The 17,389-nt window shown below is 32.4% G+C and overlaps 1 protein-coding gene across 1 annotated transcript in view; it reads left to right on the forward strand.

The window, feature by feature from the left end:
- Positions 1-17,389, forward strand: part of RALGPS2 (Ral GEF with PH domain and SH3 binding motif 2) — a 127,738-nt gene that overhangs the window by 95,726 nt on the left and 14,623 nt on the right. The window contains exons 9-15 of the mRNA XM_074322443.1: positions 2,325-2,499; positions 6,769-6,866; positions 8,635-8,770; positions 9,563-9,714; positions 12,972-13,026; positions 15,529-15,606; positions 17,198-17,303. Of these exons, the coding sequence (XP_074178544.1) occupies positions 2,325-2,499; positions 6,769-6,866; positions 8,635-8,770; positions 9,563-9,714; positions 12,972-13,026; positions 15,529-15,606; positions 17,198-17,303 (800 nt within the window). The remainder of the gene's footprint in view (positions 1-2,324; positions 2,500-6,768; positions 6,867-8,634; positions 8,771-9,562; positions 9,715-12,971; positions 13,027-15,528; positions 15,607-17,197; positions 17,304-17,389) is intronic.

The raw sequence follows: 17,389 nt of genomic DNA on the forward strand, positions 1-17,389 counted from the left end.
TCTTAGTTTATTGGTCATAGCAAACGTTTGTTGTTTGGAGATATTAAATGTGTTAAAATCTAATTTGTAACAGATAAAATGATACACAAATGTAAAATGAATACATGTCAAGGTTTAATTTAAATAATTATGTTTATAAGGAAATTGGGAAGATCTGACACCACTTCAAAGGAGAATTCAAAGTACCACATATACATATAGGTGATCGGGAATGCTGACATGAATTTACAAATAGTTGCAAAATTGGTCAGCATCCACAGGGCTATGATCAGTTACATCCCGCTGGATGGACATAATTCACTGGCATTTTTGTGGATCAGAATTTATATTATTGCCAGTTTTAAACAATTTACAGAGTTGTAAAATAGCCAAAAAGGTCCAAAAGGATGCACTGGAGACAGGACACCTAGTAATTTTTTTGGCCTATTTCAAAGTCTATCGCAATTTTTCCCGATATCAAATATTACATTAAAAATAGAATGAAGGATTGCATAAGTAAGTGTACTAGTCCGTGTTTTTCTTTCAAGGTGTTTGTTGGAGGGAGAGGGCAAATATCCTATCTTGAGGGAATCAAATTTGAAGGAAGGCTTGCTTTGATTTTTGTTTTCTTAAGTAGAGGAAATTTATGTGTGTGCACGGCCCAGAAAGGAACCCGGAGGTTGAGTGATAGTGGAAACAACAGTGGATTTTTATAGGAGGCAGAGAGTTACATTCAAAATCACACTTTAGAATTAGAAAAAAGAAAGGGAGTCTTCTTCCTCTGAGATTGGGAGAAAAGGAAAGGCGCTCACTGTAGAGTGATTTGCAGTCACAACAAACGAAGTTGAGAGTCTATAAAGAAAAAGAAGTATTTATAATAGGTGACTTAAGAATACTGTTAAGAGTTACTGAATGGAAAAGAAATGATACTAGGATGAGTAAAAGGATTGCCATGCCAACCTTTTACATTGTATTAAACAACCATTGTCGAAACACTGTGCTGGATTTTCATATTCTTAGAATGCAAAATAGAGAGCAACCTCCTTAAATGAGTTTATAGTTTTGAACAGATAAGATATAAATATGAGAAAGTTTAAATAAAAAGATTATAAAGTCATAAAAATTACCAAGTGAATGGTATATATATTGCATGAGTTTACAACAGAGTGTAATAAAAAAGAAAAAGAACCTGGGGTATAAGTACATATATACTCTGAGATCCAGCTCTGTCACTAATGGTTCACAGGGCATTTGACACTTCCTTTGGTATCTGTGTGCCTCGGATTCTTCATCTATAAAAAGAGGGGGTTGGACTAGACAGTTCCTTATTTCGTTTCTTGGAATCTGAGAAAACTAAAGAACTGTCGCCACTGACCTGGATATAAGAGATAGTTTAGATGGGCAGAGATGAGTCTAAGAAACATTCACAATGGAAGAAATGGCATGAGGAAAAAACATAGGGCTTATCTGGAACACAGTGGGTCCATCATTTTGGTTGCATTTACCCTGAGAGTTCATGAACATTCAGTAATGAGGTAAAACTAGCAAAGTGTATTTTTCTCTCCAACTATAGTTGTCTCATATACTTTACATGAAATATTTTAAAATAAATGACCTTGATATCCAGAATTAGTGCAACCACATTATTTTGGGGGGTATGTTATTTTTGTTGGAAATGGTGGGAAGGCGGAAGAGTTAAATACTCTTTGTGACTACAGATTTGTAGTCACATGAACTGTTTCAGAAAGCCAACTGTTAATCTTTAAAACAAGACATTTCTATCAGAATGAGACAATTTTCAAATGTCTTGAATTAAGACTCAGGTGATAGTTATCAACTCCAGAAAAAGGGGGATAGAACTAACATTAAATAACTACCCCATGCCAGGTACTGCCTAGGCTAGCTTACATAATTTCTTCTGGCTATACATACACAGCTTGGAAAATAGGGTCCTAGTGGTATAGACATAAAAACTGAGGCTCAGAGATTAAAATAACTGTCTCCATGATTCACAACTAGGCAGAGGCAGAGACGGGCAGTTCAAGAGCTCAGCATCTTTCCATTAGGTCCCGTAGGGGCTAGGGTTTCTGTCTCAAGCCTCAAACCCTACTTTAAAATGGTATCATAAGATATTTACAAAAAGCATATATTATTCACATCTGACTCCAGCTCCACGGAAATCTGGGACTCCGTGGTCATGTTTTTACAAGGCTGCAATGTATTAACAACGGTACATTCTAAATGTAGCATTGAAATACAGCTATCAGCTAGCTCCCTCCCCCCCCCCCATCATACTCTTCCAAGCTACAAGTAGGAAAACATTCATTTATCTAATTTCATTTCAGGTATCTATTTGTCAGATTTAACATACATTGATTCAGCATACCCGTCAACTGGCAGCATTCTAGAAAATGAGCAAAGGTCGAATTTGATGAATAACATCCTTCGAATAATTTCTGATTTACAGCAATCTTGTGAATATGGTAAGATTCTGGGGGATGATGCTAAGCTAGTCATGTTGTGAGTGCTGATTACTTACACCGTTGATGGCCACTTTTCACACAGTAGGGATCATCTTATCATGAAGAAAAGTAATGGTGGTTTTATTTCACGGTTTAATATTTAGCATCCTTGTTAAGATCTTTTAAGGAATTGAAGTGTTTCATATTTAAAATTTTAAGTTTTATCTTTTGCTTTTCTGCTATTTTGTAACAACTTTGTTAATATAATTTACAAAATTATTTTCTATTCATCACATTTGATCTCCCTGAGCTATTATGTAAATAGTTCTTGTATTTTTTTCAGATAGGGAAAGAGCTAAGACCCTTGATCCTAGTAACAATTGACTAGCTTTCATGAGCCTAATATTGAGTAAATAACCAATTTTTGTCAATGATGTATTTTATGGAAACACATAAAGAGCTTACTCAAGCGCCAATGATTATAAATGGGTTTTTTTAAATGTTTGGATGCTTTCAATTTGATAGGGAGTAAAGATAGGCTACTGATATATAATTTTTATAATATTAAAAATAGTGAGTTTACATTATCTGATTTATTTAAAATAAATTGGTCTTAAAGCTAACTTATGTGCATTTACAATGGTAAAGGGGTTTACATGTATCTTTTTTTAATCACTTAACATAATTGAGTCAATATACAAATACCTCATCTGTTCTTTAATTAAGAAGTATTTCATCTTTCTCAAGTTGTTGAGAGCTAGGTTTGATAGTTCTAGTTTAAATTTCTTCCTTTCTCTCTATAGTCAAGCATTGGTCTTTATGGAAATGTATCTCTTAATAGACTGAAAAATAATGAAACTGTCTACAAATAGAAAAATTGCTCCTTTTTTAATGATAATTTTTGACACATCTTTGAACTTGTTTTGATCTTTGAACTTGTTTTTGAATTGTTTTTGAGGTTTGAAAGAATATTAACCTTCCTGCCTTTGGGTTAGAGACAGTTTGTTTGGTATAGCACCACACTTACCCTTTTATTTATTATAGAAAGTTCTGTATTAAGGATTTTAAAAATCATTTTTAAAATAGCTGATGTTCATTTCCTTCTTGTTACCATCCACTGTAGTGTCCAAGGTGGGAGGGAATTTTGAATTATTAACTCTTTTTATTTATCAGTGGTATGTTATACATCATAACTACCAGGTTTTTTCCCCAAGATGAGAGGGAGGATAAAGAGCTTATTTCTCTTGATGCTTCTCAGTTTTCTTATAGCTTCATTTGTTAATTTAAAGATCATTTTTTGTTGTTTAGTTTTATTATGCCATTTGTTCCCAAGCTTTCAAGTTTAACTTTGTGTCTTCAGTAAATACTTTTTCCTAATAAAAGGTCATACTTTAAAAATTTATCAAAATGAAAAACTAGGTTATTTTTCAATGTTAATGCAGTATATAAAAGTTATATCATATGATAGTGATTATCAACTTCCTTGTTCCATTAAGTTTCAACAATTTGTTAAAGGATTCTCTAGAACACAATATTAATAAAAGACTAGAAATTCTGATTAACACCTAGAAATGACTTTTCTTCAAATATGAAATATATTAAGAAGCTCTGGATGTATGCATTAAAGTATCTAAAATTTTATTAATGTTTGTAAACAGCTCTATTGACATCTCCTCCACCACACATTACCACTTTGTATTTCTATTTCAATTTTTATTTTACTGGAAAGATTTTACATGGTAATTCTTTTGAAAATGTACATTGTTATTGGATCAGGTTTTTAAGGCTTGAGTTGTTTCACAAATCTATTGTTGCCCTAGATTGCAATCTTGAGTTAGATGGTCTATATCTTACATTTATCACTGTTTCTTCCATCTCTCTAATTACTGAATAGCACAAAACACTTATGTTTTGTCCAGTGAGGTACAGAGATTTATCTTAAAACTCAAAATATGAGTAAGTGGCTATTAAAAATTTCTGTATCTGACTCAAGAAATGTATTGGACTTAAAAGAAATTAAAGTTTAATTATTCAATAGAAGTGAAATCTAAGAAATTATTGTACAGTTATAGAGGATGGTAAATTTTTATTGACTATGGTGAAAGTATAATAAAGTGTTTATTTAAAAGTTGTTCTTTATTTTGCTAAAAGGGTAAAGTTAGCCGTTTAAGCCATGAAGTAGTTTCAACTTTCTGTATAAACTGACATATAAGATGTTTCCGTTTTTATAGGAAAGCTTATGCTATTATATTGATTTTTATTTTCATGAGTCGCTATAACCAGAACAGCCTTCCCATTATATTCATTTAACAAATATTTATTAAGCTTTTGTTATAAACGAATTATTGTGCTGGTTGCTAGGATTATAAAAATAAGGTCTTGTTTTTGCCCTTAAGAAACTGAGTCTAATGCAAAACATAATTACAAAGCAATTCAAACAGTACTGTGATAGAGATATACCCAGGATGCTGTGGGAACAGAGATAAGGGGACTCAGCCTAAGTGGGAACAGTGAGGAGAAAAGAAACATAAACAGCTTTAGGAGGTCACCTGAGGCTGAATTTTAGAGATGAGTGGGAATTAGCTCCACATGAAGAGTGAGGAAAGGTGTTCCAGGAGCTGGATGATCGGAGAAATAGGGTGGGAAACCGTGTGTTAGGGACCACAAGTCGCTTGCTGGTGGTGGAGCATCATCAGAGGGAGCCGGAAGAAGATAGATGCTTTTCTAAAACACCGTTATATTGCATGAACCTACTAATTAAATGTGTTGAAAACCAGCATTTTAATATCGGAGCCATTAAAATGATTAGTTAGAAAAAAATGGTTTTCATAATGAAAGAGATTTAAATAAAAATGATATTTCATTTATCTAAAAGCCTCTGTTTTTGGCAACTTCATCTATAGAGGCAGCTAGTATAGATACTACAAATTATATGCATGTGATTTTATCAAGACAAAATTCTTCTGAAGTCATTTTAATACTGAACATAGTATCTTTTCTCAGTGAATCAGCATCACTATTATTATGTGGGTTTTGATGGTGATACAGGCAGCTCACCCTCTGGCTAGGCTTCCTGTGCTTTTTAAGATACTTCTGCTGTTTATACTGCTGTCAATTATCAGCTGCTACTGATGCACTGGGATTCACCCCCAGTGTCCTTTCTGTTTCTTCTGTTTAGGTTCTGCGTTAGGCAATGAGAGTTGTTTTGTTTGTCTTCCACCTACCAGCCTGTGTGTTTCAGAAGCGCAGGGACACCGCATCTGCTATGATCTCTGTTATATTCCAGGGCTGAGAGCACAGAGCCCAACACAAGACAGGTGTTCAGTAACTATCAAAGGAATGGATTTAGTATCGTCTGTAGCCCAAATAATTAAACTGCTCTGTAAAAAGAAAAAGAGCAGAGTCCCAGTTTATCATACATCTGTTCAATACATGCATTTTATACTGTCAAATCATTAGAATATGGTTGTATATAATTTCCTCTTAGGTTACCAAAGAAATAAGTTTAGAACCTATAATAGATTTATCATTATCAATGTCACTTGCATTATGCAATCACATAAATGCTAAAAAATAAAATGCTTTTATTAATTTTGAGACAAATGCTTAGTAATAATAGGCTTTGTAGACTACACCAAAATATTCTCTACAATCACCTTAGTATCCTGTTTCCTGAAATAGTTTCCACTGATAGGAATCATAATCTCTTTTTGCTATGGAACTCAAAACTCAATATACGATCCTAAATGGAACTTAAGTACCAGCTAATAAACTTTGACTTAGGACAGAGATTTACCAGGAATTTTACAAACAACCTTTTTATTTGTATAGATCTTTCTTCTGATAAGTTGGATTGGTTGGTTTTTTGGATGGTTAGTTTTAAATAAGGTGTTTTTAAAATTTCCAGTGCTACAGAAGGCTTTAGCCCATCCAGTAAAGATTCTAAAAAGAATTTGCATGGCATATCTAATAATATATGTAAAAGCTTCTCAATTTAAGTGTTAGTTATCAATATAACTTCATTCAAGTTAAATCACCTTTCAGTCATTCATCAACTATCTTTAAAAATGTTAGAATTGTTAGTCAATATTGGGGTAGTTTGGGGAGACTTTTCTGTTTTTAAATATGACTTTTTAATATTTTTCCCCTCCCTAATGTTTCCTAGAATAACCATAAGATCAGCTTTGTATGAAAGAGATAGGAGACTTAACTATTGAAGATTGCTCTTGAAGAAATATACATAGCTGAGATTATTTTATAAAAATGTTTTTAGCTTTTTGTAAGAACATATATGGCTTTAATATTATTTTGTCAACTGTTAATCACTGTATGTGTTTTGTTTCTTTCTAAAATTTAGGCTTTCATTAAAGATAGAACCAGGGACAAGCACACCACGTTCTGCTGCTTCCAGGGAAGATTTAGTAGGTTAGTGCCTAGTTTTTTCTCATTACCAAATAATAAATCTGATAACCTAATAAGAAAGGATATACTCCAAAGTAAGTAAATACTTAGCACATTTTATACTGTGTACAAAAATTTATTTTTAGTATTAAAATGTATCAGTTTTTTTGTTTGGGTTTTTTTGATTTTTAATTAAAGAGTTGTTACTTGTAATTTGTCGGTAATGTACAAGTATTCCAACTAACCGAGGAAAATAGATGCAATAGACAGAAAATAACAGATAAGCATTCATAAATATATATACACATATATAAATATATATATACACATATACATATACATATATATATATATATATATATATATTTTTTTTTTTTTTTTTGGTAAGAGCAGTGTCCTAGGCGATGAGGGTTGATTACATGAGAAATTTCTGTGACCTCAGTGTGAAATTCTGCCAATTTGAGTAATTACAGAAGTCAGTTTTAGTGAGTTAATTTTTTAAAATTTTACTTAATACTGCATGAGGTACTGAAAATATTAAAAAGTAGTCATGGTCCCTTAATTTACCTGTTGCATTATAATGGGGATATTATGTATATACCACACGTAATCAAAAATATAAAACTGAAGAGATATACTCATTATTTAAGAAATCGTTGATTAGTATGTTTTTTAAATTTCAAATACAGATCTTGCTTGGTACTAAGCTTCATATTACTGTATATTCTAAAAAATATTTGGAGACCCTTCTAAGTTATAAAGGAAGTGAAGAAATAAGCCATGATAGTTTCCAAGGGGAAGACTATTCCAAGCAAAGGAAAACATTTCAGTCTAAAGCTCTTAAAAGTGCTTTTCTTTAAAGTGATACTTTGCTAAGTCAGACAGAGAAAGACGGATACCATACTTAGATTTCACTTATGTGTGGAATGTAAAAAGCAAAATAAACGAACAAACAAAACAGAAACAGGCTTGCAGATACAGAAAACAAACTGAGGGTCACCAGATGGGAAGGGAGTTGGGGGGCTGGGTGAAAAAGGGTGAGGGATTAAGATGTATAAATGGGCAATTATAAAAATAATCACAGGGATGGAAAGTACAGCACAGGGAATCTAGTCAATAATATTGTAATAACCATGTATGGTGCCAGGTGGGTACTAGACTTATCAGTGAGGATAGTCTAACCACCATGATGTGCACCTGAAACTAATATAATATTGAATGTCAACTGTAATTGAAAAATTTAAAAATAATTTTAAAATAGTGATATTTTGCATATCTATACTTTTGAGGGGTTTTTTAAATTCCCATAGCTTAAAGAGTGTCAATATAGACTTGAATTCTAACTTGAATGCTTGACCTGCCCTACATATTCTTTATGTAAGAGGAAGCTGAAAGTAAGAGTGAGAAAGCTACGTGTACAACTAACTGAACTCTGAACTAGGACTTGGAAGACCCGAGTGTCTAGTCCAGGTTTCATCTGTGGTGTGAGACCCTGCACCCATCTCTTCTAATTTCGGCTGCTTCCTCTGTAAATGGGGGAAATATTTATACTGCCTCGTTAGTGCAAGTCAGATAGATAGAAATCAGTGGATTTTGTGTTTTGGGATTTTGTGTTTTAAGACTCAGAAAATAAATAGTTCTAATGTTCAGTCAATTAAATGGAATTAACATATTAATACTATCTTAAAATTTAAACCATTTAAAAACATTTTATATTTTACATAAAGAAATTAAAAATAAAAGTATTTTGAAAATCTCTCTCCCTTGCTCTCTTTTTAAATTGAACCCTTAGGTCCTGAAGTAGGAGCATCTCCACAAAGTGGAAGGAAAAGTGTGGCAGCAGAAGGAGCCTTGCTACCACAGACGCCACCATCCCCTCGGAACCTGATTCCACATGGACATAGGAAGTGCCATAGCTTGGGCTATAAGTCAGCATTTTTAATTTTATCTTCCAAATTTTTAAATTGTTTCTGGTTGTATTTACTTTCTATTTAGTTTATTGAACAAAATAGTGTCCTTGCATTTTTTTTTTTCTTGCAATGGTCTTTTCCTGACTCAGTAAAATATCTTGTTTGCTAAAAGCATTTAGTTCTTCCTTTATCTTAATTTGGGAATGAATTTTTCCCAAAAGCACCTTCACATTTAGGGAAGATAAATGAACATCACAGAGCATCATTATAAATACAATCAGGAAAGCAATATACCATTTTACTATTAAATTATATATAACGTTTGTATCAAGATAGTCATTGCTTGTCTTAACTAAAATATGTCACCATAAATTAAGCTTTATAAAAATTGTTCTTTTTATTCCTAAATATAAAGAATGGGAAAATGATTTTTTTTTGTTTAATGTCACTTAATTTGCAAGATTGTTTACTCAAAATGGGGCCCATAGATCACCTTTGCCGTGATTTTTGTGAAAATTTAATAGCTATTTTCCAAAAGTGAATGTAAAAACAATTTTTTAGTGGTCCTGAGAGTCAAGATAAAGTTAGAGCATTCTCTGTTACATAGGTAGATATGGCATGGTTTCCTAAAAAGTTTTCCCTAAACTGTTAGTTTGAGGGTTTTATGGTAATGCCTATGTGTTCATTAGTAGGAGAGTTCAGAAGTAAGTACAGGATAGCAGATAAATCTATATCCTGAACCTTTCTGTGTCTTTTATATCCTGAGTTAGTAGCTAATAAAAGATATGAAAATTTTCTCTTTGTTTCCAGTTTCATTCATAAAATGAACACAGCGGAATTTAAGAGTGCAACATTCCCAAATGCAGGGCCAAGGCATCTGTTAGATGACAGTGTCATGGAGCCCCACGCACCATCTCGAGGCCAAGCTGAAAGTTCTACTCTTTCTAGTGGAATATCAATAGGTAAGAAATATTTCTCTGAGAGGATTCCAACTTCTGTAAAATGAGATTTTTAACAAAACTCAGCTTGAAAAACATCCTTAACCCTACTAATACAAATAGAGAAAATTTGATAAAAAGCAAAGTAGCAAAAAAAAAAAAAAAAAAAAGCAAAGTAGCAATTAGATCATCTTACTAGTAGTACTGAAGTTAATAATTCATGATAGTTTAAAAAATGTTTGGTGTTTTTGGCTCCAAAAGGAGAGAGATTTGAGGAATGGTGGGAAAAGAAGGTGGCTGGGTGAATCGGTTACTGCATGCAGTTTGGATGTGGGAATGAGGGAAAGGGCAGAGTCAAGTATGACTCCCAATTTTTTTGGACCAAGTAGCTAGTTTAGATGGTGGCGCTTACCATGGTAGAGAGGACCAGAAGAGCAATTATTTGTAGATGGTGAGGTATTTGTGAAGGGTGACTAGATTTGGGGAATTAGGAATTCTGTTTTGGGCACATTTGATCCATGTGGAGTTGTCAGGTAGGTAACTGAATGTGTGAATTTGAAACTCAGTGGGATAAGGTCAGGTCTGTAGATAGAAGTATAAGAGTTAGCATATTTATAGTATTTCAAGCTATGGGACTGGTTGAGGTCACCTAGGGGGAAGAGTGTAAATAAATAAGAGAGGACATTCTAACGTTTAGAGATCTGATTACATTTTTTTTCTTTTTTACAAAAGGATGGGCCAGTGAAATAGGGAAAAAAATCAGAGCATGGTATCACAAAAGCCCAGTAGAGGAAGTATCTCCAGGAGGAGGGAAGTATTGAATGTATCAATATCCAATGCAAAGAAGAGAAGATGAGGGTGGGAATTAATTAATCAGGATTTTGCAAGATAAAAGTCACTGGTGACCCTGACTAGAGTTGCTTCATAAAATAGTGGGGACAAAGCTTGATTGGAGTAGATTGGAGAATTAGAGGTGAAGAAAGATGTAGCTCCTATGAAGGGGAGCAGAAATCTGGACCAGACTGGAGAGGGATGTGAGATTAAGAGAATTGGTTTTCACTTCCTGACTTTTATTTATCCTACGAATCTTCTAGATGACCATTATTTCTTTTGATAATTAGAAAATCTCCATGCAATGCTATTTTTACTTTTAAAAAGCAACAAAGGAGGAAAATGTTCTCTGTTATGAAGTGCCAGGTTGCTCAAGGGCTAAGCCTCTTATTGCAATGATTGTCTCAATATTGAAGAACCATCAATAGAAAGAAATGCAGGAGTTCATTTTCTTGAACGTACTGACTTCATTAACCCTTGAGAGTTCCAAACCCTGAAAATGAAATTGCTTTATTGCTTTCTAACACCATTCAGCAGTTTTTTTATTCCTACATTCCTCTTTTCATAAATGCAGATGATTAAATGATGACAAAATATACAAAATAGAAACAAGTTGACCACCTGAAATACTTTTTTGTTAATGCTGTAAGTTGCCTATATGCAAATATCAGTCTCAATCTGAAAAATAATACACCAATAATTTATAAAAAAGTAAAAGGAAGAACTTTCTCAGTTAAAAACTTGTTGCACTTACACAGTCCTGCATGTCACTTAAAGCAAAAATTAATAATTTTTAAAATTACAGCTCTCAAGTTTGTGTGTGTGTGTGTGTGTAAAATATTTGACTTTTTCCCATAAGTATTGTAATGATAATACATTACATTCTAGTTTATTTGTGGCTTTTACTTTTCATAAATGTTCTTTTGGTTACAAGATAAGTTATCTAGTTATTTCATTCAGTTACAGTTAGTGTCTCAATTTGGAGACTTTTCTCTTAGGACAGGAAGAGTCTAATTTTTGCCTTTGTCTTTATTTTTTAATTATTTTATGACTCTTACATAGATAAACAGTGAAGATTGTTACATCCTTATTTGTAAATTAAGAACATGAGACATAGGCATTACCTCCTAGGGTTTTTGTTTCAAAGCTTTAGCATTCTGAAAAGAAAGTATGTCTATAACCACAAATGGTGGGTGTTAATACACATGCACACACAAATTCAAAATCGCAAAAGGGTGTTTTCCTTAGTTGTAAGTTTTATGTACTGTGTTAATCTATACCTTAGAAGCTTGAGAAAGTACTCTGGAGAAATTGACCAACACTAGGACCACGGCCTCTAACATTGTCTAGTGTGGTGTAGACGTCCTAGAAACCTGCGTAGTCTTCCTTAGCTGTGGGAAGCACGTCCAATGTGAGCACCAGACTTCTGGAAAAGCTTGCATTTTCTACAAATAAGTCATACTAATTATGCTTAAATTTTCCATTTTTACTGCATAATGCTATAGATCAAAAGGTCATCTACCACCAGCAGATTACCACCAACAGATTACCTCCAGTTTCTCTTCTGAACCATACAACCAGAAAATTATTTCAGTGGCTGTTTATTCCACTCTTTCAAGGGTGATGAATAGCTAGTGCCATTCTAAATACATAGTAGAAGAGGTGTTAGTTTATCGCATGTAATGGATACGTTACAGCACTAGAGTCTGAGTTTCATGGAGCACTGGTTGTGAAAGTCGAATAGATAATTCAACTTGATACATAAGGGACATATTAATCATCGCTTTTATTGAGAGCCAGAATTATCTTTAAAATAACTTTTAAATCGATCTAAGCTGTTTTGGACTCGCCAAATTGATTCCCCTCAGTTTTTTCTTTACCTAATTAAAAATTTTCTATTTTAAATGATATTCTGGCCAGAGAGATACTCTGGTGCTATTGTTATTGCTGGTGGTTTTTTTTTTAAAGTATTCCTTCCTCTTCTATCTTGCCTCTAAAGGCAAAAATTGAAAATCATTAAGCTTTTTATTCTTAGGGTATTAATAGGTATTGAGAGGAATACAAAGGGAAAGAAGTATGCCATGAAATTCTGTAAGAATTTCATAATTATAATTATTTTAAATTATGGCAAACCTAATAAGGAAAAATTTTGTGCTTATGTGCATTCTCTAATGGTACAAAAATTGTGTATTAATGAATTTGAGCTATAAGTAGACATGCAAAAAATGTTTTATGCTAATTTGTTATTTTAGGTAGTCTTGTCAACTATATTCCCACATATTGCAAAATAAATCTAGCAGCAATAATATTAGAAGGAAGAACTAATATGTATATGTTCAACAACAAATGACACCGTCATCATTTTACAAGCACAAATAGAGAAATTTCTTAAATAAAAAATTCAAACTATAATTCTGTTGTTTAAAAAATAAACTAACTTTTGATTTTAGGGAGCAGTGATGGTTCTGAACTAAGTGAGGAGACCTCATGGCCTGCCTTCGAAAGGTAAGAAAAATTGTCCGTTTGAACTGCTTTTAGTTTTTTGTTCGTTTGTTTGTTTTCTGTCTGTCTTAAAGTATGTGAATAATATAATTCACATGAATTCATATATGAATTTTAAAAGATAATATTTACTACATGTCTCTAAGGGACTATTTAAGCTTCCTGATGATGGCAGAAATTAGGAGTTGATCTTTAAGTCTGGAGTCTTATCTAACAAATGCATGTTTTACTTGGTGGCTTGACATATGTATATAAATTTTAGTACACTTAAAATTGTAATTTTAAAACAATAATCATAGTCAACTTATCTACTATGTGTTGAAAAATAAAAGTATTTTCTTGAATTCTGATTTATTTAAGTAATTTAAAGCATTAATAGAATGGTCAACTTCATGCTCTGCTACTTTGTCAAAGGCCAAAAGACTTAATAGATTTTAAATTATACAGTAAGTAAAGCAGCTTAAAGTTTGAATTTGAATTTAACTCAAAGTTGCACAGAGCACACGGATTTATACTGAATTACTTCCTTCTCCTTTCCTTACTGCTTTAAGCTATAAAAGCCATCATTGGCCTGCAGCACATGTCATGCCATATTGATCTGTCAATATCAGCTGTCCTTAAAAAGGTAGCCAACTAGTGAAATAATTGTTCTTTACTAAATGTTCATTAGGATTTTTATATTGTCTTTGACAATTTCAGTTCTGCCGTTTTTATACTTATACTTGATTCTTGACCAAAATAATTGCTCTTTTTTGCATATAAACCAAGCAACCTAAGTTTCTAAACCAGAGTATCATTTAGATTGAATTTTGAAGGTCATATGAATTTTGAAAGTCATATTAAAATTGATGGAATTGAAAATATTTAGTGACCTAACCTCCCTATCAGTGACTTTTTAATAGAAAGCAATTAAACTATATTTGAATTGGTTAATTTTACATTGTTTAATTGGAAAATTGTATCCTTATTCCTGCTAACACTTCATAAAGAATGCTCACCCTTAAGTAATTCAGATTTTACTTATAAACCCCATACTTCAAAGTACTTTTAAGCCTTTTTACATTATCAGTGTTCCCAAATTTTGTTCTCTTTGTTTGGGGGGGGGGGGGATTCTTAACAGTTTGGTTTTGCATATTATTTTTCTTCCAACTTTTACTTTCGATCTTTTATTTGGGTTTGCCTGAAATGGGAAAAACACAAGAGTTGCCTCTGGCATGCTGTCTGTACTGTATGAATTGTCCTAGTTCTTTCCCTCTAGAAAGAGAATACTATGTTGATTATAGAGTGTATTGTAATCTTTAGGTATAAAATATCAATCTTAATATTTCAATGAACAAAATTGTTTCTCAGATTGCTTGAGGTATAAGTGAGTAACCAGAATGGTGGTGTATTAAATAATCGCTTCTCATCCCAGCAGGTTACTTTTGAAGACATACTTAACAGTGTTACCTTCACATCTCAAATCAATATTTTTCTTTTATGACAAATGTTTTGCTTTGGAGACATTTGCAGCTAAAAAAAAAATCTACTGTACTTGTGCCAAGTTTAAATCAGTGGCTCTTGGATCATTCTGACAGCAAATTAATGCTGCCCAGAAAGATTCAGAAATAATAATAATAATAATAATAATAAGCGAATAAAGAACTAGGATTTAAAATAGATAATGAACTTGAAAATAGTACTCTGAATGTTAAACATGCCATTTTCTGTTCTTATTTCCTAGAGGTGTATCAAATATGTTGCTGCTTACGTTGCTAAAATAATGCTTTTTGTTTTAAATATCATTTATCAACATGCTACTTTTGGCTTTTCCCAGGCAAAGAAGTATCAGTGTTTGTGTGTGTGTGTGTTTATTTCCTTTGTTAAGTATTACATGCCATTTTGGATAAATATTAATTCATACCGTTTTATCATTTATTGGCTTTATCATTTACTTATTTCAGTTGACGTGGGAATAAAATAATGCCTTTATTTACTCAGTTTATCGCTTATTAGTTTTCTTGGACTTAATATAAAGGATAGGGAGGAAACTACTGTGTTTCAGTCACATTGTAATTTTAAGGTTATAGACCACATTGCTTTTAGGTGTCTTCATAGGGACATATAATAAAAATGAATTACTTGTATGAATCCAGGTGTCGTATTTAAACTAGAATCCAAGAACTGAAATAGACACAAAAGGATTCTTGAAGTATTTTTCAGGTTTTGATAGTATCTGGTTATAAACAGCTCTTTAATTATTTTAGCAGATTTGTTACAGTGAATGTATATATAAATGTATGATATATACTAAGCATCTATAACGATTTCTAGCATCAATAGTAAAAGAAAAACTTTAGAAATCTGTGCTGCATGCTTTAAAAAATAAAGAGAAACAATCACATACAAACCTTTTGTAAGATTTGGAAAGCTGTATTACACAAAGAAATTATACTGTTCTAGGTATTGATAATTATGTGAATAAAAGTATATGTAATATATACAATTTATAATGGAATCCAACAGGAACAGATTATACCATTCTCTCGGCCCGGTGACACGAGTGGCACGAAATGGCTATCGAAGCCACATGAAGGCCAGCAGGTACAATTCCCCTGCATTCAGGGGTCACAGAACTCCCCTCTGGTGTTGGTGATTGGCTTACATGGGTGTGGTCTCACATTATTTCTGTTCTTTCTCAACTAATTGGTTTAAAAACTTAAAAAATGCCCAGGAAAACTTTCTTTCCAAGATTTATTCTAGAGATAAATTTGAACTATTCTTTCTGATCCACAGAGCTAATGGCTGAAACTTGCATCTTTATGTCACATTTTAAAAACTATTCCAAGTTGGTAGCTTTTTAACTGCACAGGTCTTTCTAATGCTGCTCATTATTGGATGGGCAATACAAAAATCCCCTTGTTATTCAAAGGCTACAATCAAAACATTTCCTTTTTAGTAAGTCTACATTAGATTTGTCTTTTAAAAGAATTTTTTTTAGATAAACTTCAGGCCCTGAATTCAGACTAGTCTGTTTCCATTACGTGATACTTGTGTATTTAAACTCATGTTCATTCAATTGTTCATCTAGTTAAACATGGTCTCTTTTTGCCCTGTTATCAGCTGCAGAAGAAAATAAGGATGGTGGATTGATTTGGGGGCTGGAGGTTAGTGGTAATGGGTAATCAATTCATGATACAACAAAATAATCAACTTTAGAAGTGAACTTTATGTCCATTTGATGGTGTCTCCTCTAACCGGCCTGAAATTTCTAGTGGTTTCTAGGCTATTAAGTCACTTTGAAGACACCTAAATAATCAATCACAAAAGGATAAAATGGCAAAGTTCAGTTTTCTTCGCTGTTGTAGGAATTCTGTAGCTCAGTCAGGTCACAAGAGAAGGACAGGTTTTCATTAGTGTGTGTGTTTTAATTAACTCATGTAGAAATTACTCATGTTTTAAATATAGGACCTTAAATCAGTTGGGGAAAGATATTTAAATGTTTGGTTATTCTGTGATGGTTTTCTTAAGATATATGTAAAGGAAATCTTGGTTTTTGGAGTTATTCTTTCTTGGAGAGCTGTTAGACTATCGTCAAACACTTAATGCATTGATAGCATTTAAATGTTATTAAAATTTATTGTAGAAAGCCATTTTTTAATATGTTGTTATTGCTTTTATTCTTTCACCTATTTTAGAATTTAATGAAGCGTGGGTTTTCTTTTTCATTTTTTTCTCTTTTGAGCTTTTATTACTTTTATTTTGAGGTTTATATGCATAAATACTTTTAACAAATAGAACCCTCATCTTTCCTACCAGGACTTAAACTTTCTATTGGGGAAAAAGTTCACAGCACTGATGCAGTGTGGCATATTAAGAAGAAGAAAAGTCTTAAATCTTTCATTTAATCTTTATTAAAGTAAATTGCCCTGTTCTTTCTAAATTACACTTGTTCAAATATGTAATAAAGTGTGTGTTTTTAATCATCTGCTGACTTTAATAATTTCCTGATTAACTTTTGTGACAGCTTATAAATTTCAGATCAGTAAACCTTTATAATTGTCAGTGTCCTCTCATTCTGAATAAAATAACAAAGTTTTAAAATCAAGAATAATTACATTTCATTTAAGTATCTACTTGATAACTACTGTACTCTAAAGCTTTTGTATGTTTTTTCTTCATTTCGTTATTATAGTTCTGCAGAATCAGAAGATTTGGCAGTACATTTATATCCAGGAGCTGTTACTATCCAAGGTGTTCTCAGGAGAAAAACTTTGTTAAAAGAAGGCAAAAAGCCTACAGTAAGATTTTATATTATATTTTAACACTTCTAAAAATATGCAAGTGTATATAAGCCCTAAAAAATATGAAGACAATTGAAATAAAA

The sequence above is a fragment of the Rhinolophus sinicus genome, linkage group LG17, assembly GCF_036562045.2.
Source record: "Rhinolophus sinicus isolate RSC01 linkage group LG17, ASM3656204v1, whole genome shotgun sequence".
NCBI lineage: Eukaryota > Metazoa > Chordata > Mammalia > Chiroptera > Rhinolophidae > Rhinolophus > Rhinolophus sinicus.